The sequence below is a fragment of the Tupaia chinensis genome, unplaced genomic scaffold (genome assembly GCF_000334495.1).
Source record: "Tupaia chinensis unplaced genomic scaffold, TupChi_1.0 Scaffold000211_1, whole genome shotgun sequence".
In the NCBI taxonomy this organism is placed as follows: Eukaryota; Metazoa; Chordata; class Mammalia; order Scandentia; family Tupaiidae; genus Tupaia; species Tupaia belangeri.
Genome location: NW_006159686.1, coordinates 1,144,620 through 1,149,840, shown reverse-complemented (window position 1 = coordinate 1,149,840; position 5,221 = coordinate 1,144,620). Strand labels below are relative to the sequence as shown.

The 5,221-nt window shown below is 67.5% G+C and overlaps 1 protein-coding gene across 2 annotated transcripts in view; it reads left to right on the top strand.

Annotated features, from left to right (window-relative positions):
* Positions 1–5,221, top strand: part of ADGRD1 (adhesion G protein-coupled receptor D1) — an 87,090-nt gene that overhangs the window by 43,625 nt on the left and 38,244 nt on the right. For both annotated transcript variants that reach the window (XM_006147339.3, XM_006147337.3), the window contains 4 exons: positions 503–562; positions 1,612–1,729; positions 2,493–2,603; positions 4,253–4,328. In XM_006147339.3, the coding sequence (XP_006147401.1) occupies positions 503–562; positions 1,612–1,729; positions 2,493–2,603; positions 4,253–4,328 (365 nt within the window). The remainder of the gene's footprint in view (positions 1–502; positions 563–1,611; positions 1,730–2,492; positions 2,604–4,252; positions 4,329–5,221) is intronic.

The window sequence follows — 5,221 nt, the reverse complement described above, 5'->3', positions numbered from 1 at the left end:
CAGGGGGGGCCTGACGCCGGCTGTGAGGCCACTGGCTGGGGCTGTCCGGGCTATTGCTTTTCGGAAGAAGCAGGAGTTTGTGTATTTTCACTTGAATCCCCCAATCTGTAAGTGAAGGAAACTAATTTCACTTTTCCGGGACAGCTGTGAGCAAATTAAGCCTGGCCTGGGCGGTCCGAGCCGGGGGCCCTGGGTCACTGGACAGGGCAGCGGCGGTGATGCCCACGGTTCCTGCGCTCACTGGCCGAGTGTCAGCAGGGGCTGGCCGTCCCACGTGCGGGGCGAGGTGACCGCCACGTGCCGGTGGCCGACTTTGTGGGCTGTCGGGGAGCAGTAAGAGGACACCCGCGAAGGGGCTTTGCAGCTAAGTGGAGATCAGCCGGGGCCGGTTTGCCGTGCCGAGGCCATGCTGGCCGCCAAGCAGGCGTGGGGGTCGGCGTGGCAGAGGCCCCTTGGAGCCGAGGTTCGAGGCCGTGCAGTCACGCTGTCTTGTCCCCCTCAGGCCTTCCTGGAAGCCGTGGCACAGGTGCTGCTGCCAGCCCGTTGGCCCCACGGCTCAGAGGTAAGAGGGAAGACGTCTTGTCCCGCCCAGACACGCTGTCTTCCTGAAGTGGCACGATAGGGCCCCACTCACCACCGCGAAAGAAGGTGATCGGCCAGCAAGGCTCAGCCGCTGGCCTGCACCGGGCTGTGTCTGTCCCGAGCTCCGACCCTCCGTCATTTGCCCGTGTCCTTAGCACCGGGGCCTCTTGCCATCTTGATCCAGGGGACCCCAAGCACACAGGTGACGTGAAGGCCCTCCATCTGCCCACCGTGCTGAGTGCGAAACTCGTGAACCACACGGCTCAGCCCACCGGTGGAAGCCATCAGAGCACTGCATGTGATTGGCCGCGTGTGGCTGAGGGGTTGGGCACGGGCCTAAGCGATCCCCACAATGGCCTCAGCGCTGTTCCCAGCTCCACGGGCTCTCGTGACACGTGCGCTGCACGTCAGGCCGTGGTCCGGGCAGCCACTGCCTCCCAGGGTGGGAGAGAGGGAGCAGAGAAAGCGGGGAGGTGCCGTGCATGCTGGAGGGCCAGGGCCGTGGCCCGAGAGGGAGCTCGTGGCTGAGCCTGAGGGCCTGAGCTGGCCTGGAGGAACCCCACCTTCCTGGGGACTCGGACTGGGTGGGAGAGTCCTGGGAGAAGGATGGGAGCACCGGGCCTATCAGGAGGTGATTGGGGTCCTGGGACCCCCGGGGTACCCTCCCGTCGTGGAGAAAGGCTGCATAACCTGTGTCCTCATCTCCGGGGCCAGGGGTGGTGAGGCTCTGCCAGTGACACAGAGGGGACATGGTCAAGGCAGATGTGCTGGGGCGCCTCAGGGGGTTCAGGGTGGAGCAAGGCCACAGGCACCCAGGGTTCAAGTTCAGACATGCAGGAGCCGACAGCCTGGGGACGGCTCAAGCCCCACGAGTCCACCCTCGGGCCACGTCCCCAGCCCTCGGTCCGCACCCTGGGGCTCCACTGGGCCGACGGCCTCCCTGGTTGTCCTCACTGGACCTTTCGCTCGGTGTGCCGGTGGGCAGCGGGCGCGGGCAGGATCTCACACACCTCCATCATGTCGTCCAAGGACAGCGTGGTGGTGCCGGGCCTGATCGACGCCGTGGACACCGTCGTGGGCCACGTCTCTTCCAACCTGCACCCCAGCGAGCCCCAGGTAGCTGTCGCAGGCCAGTCATCCCTGGCAGGTACTGTCGGCAGTAGGTGACTGGGCAGGGGGAGGACAGGGAACGTGGCCGGCCAGGGTTTCTCCCACACTGACCCCACATGCTGCCCACGGGGCTCTGGCGGGCCGTCCCCTCAGCAAAGCGCCGTGCAGGGCCATGACAGCAGGAAGCGGGGGCCGGACGCAGCAGAGGGCTCGGTCCCACGTGCTCACAGTACCTGTCGCGTTCCATGGTGACTCAGGAGCCCGGCTTGTGCGGCGGCCACTCGGCTCAGAGCAGGACTGGGGTGGGACACCGGCTCTGGGACGAGGGCAGAGCTCGGGGCCCTGGAGGCAGGGAGGCTGTCTCACGGCTCATGCAGGCAGGTGCCGCTGCCTTTCTGATAAAGCCCCTCCCTCCCCAGGGCGCGCTGGCGCTGTCTCGGCCGTGAGGCCACGCCGCCTGTTCCCGTTAGCTCAGAGGCAGCTCCTGGGGACCTGCCCACCACCACACTGCGGTGCTGCCTGGCTAGTGTGTGGGGCCACGGAGCTTGGAGAGGAGCCGCTGCCTGGGCGCATGGGGTCTTGCTGCCGAGCTGAGCGCAGCACCGGGAGTGGAGGCTGCGGGGACAGGGGCCGCCCCAGGAGGAGCCCCACTCAGTGGCGGGGGATGGTCAGGCCTCCAGGGCTTCCAGAGGGTGTCCCACTCCCCAGGGCAGCTCCACCGTCCAAACGGGAAGAAGCAGTGGGCTTTCAGGCCCTCCTGTGGCCCAGGGGTGCACCACCTGCCCTGGCTCTCTCCACAGAGTTCTCGGTGGCCAGAGTCCTACCCAGGACCTTCAACTCCAGCCACTTCCGCTTCCCAGCTCAGGGGCACAACTACATCGCTGTCCCCCACGAGGCCTTCCACAGCCATGGTGAGTCCAGCAGGCTCCTGGCCTGGCCTCGGGTGCGGGGCGGCCTCGGGTGCAGGTCTCTGCAGGGCCTCCCGGGCCATCAGCAGGGGCGGCCCCGCCCACCTCCTGCCGTCCTGCGGGGGGTCTCTGGCAGGGTTTTCAAGTGTGTCCTAGGTCGTCTCAGAGGTTCCCGATGTCCCTTATCCCAGGCCCAGAGTCCTGGAGCTGGGTTGGGGCTGGCCCTGGCGAGGCTGCCCAGGAAGCACAGCAGTGTCCCCATGTGCTCCACTCCTGGTCGCCGATAGCAACAGATGGACCCTGCGCCCTCCTGCCAGGGGTGGCCCAGGCCAGGGGGTCGCTGGACTGTTCGGGAGCCCTGGGTTCTATCCCCGTGCCTGGGTCACGTGATGAGTGACCTGGGAACCCCAGTGCTCGCTGGCCTCGGGGGGCCCGGGCCACTCTGGCAGGAGTGCCGTCCTCTGCAATGACCGCTGTCCTCTTTGGCCCTGGAGAAGAGCATGGCTCTGCAGGCTTCGGCCACCCCCTCCCCTCTGGGAGGGCCGCCTGGGTCCTCAGCCCTGACTCCTGCCCGAGGCCACACTTCCCAGGGCTCTGCCCTTGCGTGGGCCAGGCCTGCCAGGCAGACTGCCCTGAGCCAGCACGACCCCTCCCCTGTGTGTCCTCCTGGTTAAGGAGGTGTAGGTGGGACAGGTGCCCGACAGGCCACCTTCCCTCTTCTGGGCCCTGCTGTGCGTGGAGGGGCAGGCGTGGCTCTCTAGGGACAGCCCGACAGGAGCAGTAGGGCCCAGGGACACGGCTTCCTCCCACGTGGTCCGGCTGCAGGCCTGTGAGCAAGGCAGGGCAGGGGTGGGGGCATGGCTGGGCTTTCTCCGGGGCCGGGCTCTTCATGCTCAGTAGCAGGTGTCCCTGCACCCTCTTGGGGCCAGAACCCCAGCTGGAACCCAGTTCTGCGCTCCCTGGTCACATGGTCTGGGGCATGTGACCTCGGTTTCGTCATCTGAAGACCGAGGATAGTATTAGTGCCTGCCTCGCCCCATGGATGGGGCTGGGGGTCAGCCATGACAGTGCTGGCCAGTGGTAATCCCAGGTCAGACGGTTCCCGAATTTCAACACGCCTAGCGGGACTCCCTGCAGGGCGACCACAGGGGCAGCTCGTCCCACTCCTCCACAGGCTGTGGGGACAATGGCAGTGGAGCTGTGGGTAAGGCCAGAGCCAGGCGAAGGCGCGAGACACGCAGGCAGCCGCATCTGTGCACAGTCCCACACCCGCACCCAGTGCACTCAGGCTCTGCCCGCCCATCTCCGCACGTAGGTGCCAAGGCCTGCCCGCTGCAGCGCCGAGGCCAGGTTGCCCTGTGGGTGGTGTGCCACGGCCGTGCGGCGCCCCGGGGCCGAGACCCCTGTGGGTGGTGTGCCACGGCCGTGCGGCGCCCCTGGGCTGAGACCCCTGTGTGCAGCAGAGCTCACAGTCCCAGGGGCAGCACTGTCGGGAACCAGGGTCTGCACCGTGGCCGGTCTGCCCACCACCTGGCGTTTCCCTTCCCTCTTGGGGAGCAGTCGTGGCCGGGTCTGCCCACCGTCCCTGCCCCTCAGGGAGCTGGGGCAGGTGAGAGGCTGTGCCATCTCTGACAGTGTCCCTGTGCTCCCAGCCCGGACCAGCATCGTGGGCCTGCTGTACCACAGTGTGCACCACTACCTGGACGACATCCAGCCGGCCAGCACGCGGTGAGTGTCACGGGACGCAGCCTCAGCACCCTCCAGAGCCGGGACGTGCCTTAGCGCTCGTGGTTCTCGGGGAGACTGGAACACCAGGGCAGCCAGAGGGCAGGCCAGGAAGGCAGGAGCCGGCCCAGTCAGCCAGGACTGTTAGGTACACGTGGGTGAAACTACTCCTGTTACCTAGGTGAAGGCCAGGGAGCTGAGGGCTCGTGGGAGAGGGGATGAGCATGTGGGTTTCAGGCATGGCTGGATCCAGGGGCGGGAGCACTGTCCAGAGCTAGCCCCTCTGTCCCCTGCCCTGGCTCATCCCAGGCCGGCCCCTCAGCAGGGCGAGCTGGCTCCTGCAGCTCCAGGCTCACAGGGTCCGTCTGGGTCCTGAGAGCTCGGAAGAGAGCCAGTCTCTTTCCGGGAAGCTCTCTGGAGCCTGGCAAGAGCTGTGATTGGCCTGTGTAGGCCACCTGCCCCTCCCAACCCCACCAGTCACGATGGCAAGCGGTCCTGCTCCCACCTCGGCCATCGGCCCCACGAGCCCAGGCCTGGGTGTGTCGGCCGCTCAACTGCAGGGAGATGGTCCCCACGGAGAGGTCGGTCGGGGAGGAGCTGCCCCGAGGGTCCCTGCAGGGTGGGCAGGCCCACCTGCCACACTCCTGGCTGCTCCTGGCTGCCCGCATAGCGCTTGGCAGGGGCAGGCGTCCTGGGCCAGCGCGTCCTGGCCTGGTGGGCCCAGACGCACCTGAGTGACCCGGCGACCTCCGGCCCAGCATCCTTCCTGGGCCCGGACCCGAGAGCCGAGGTATGAGGGCGTCTGCAACTCTGGCTCTCGGTTTGCCGTGCTGGACGCAGACAGCCATGGCGACTGGCTGGCGAGGGCGATGGACGAGCAGGGGCCGCCCGGGGCC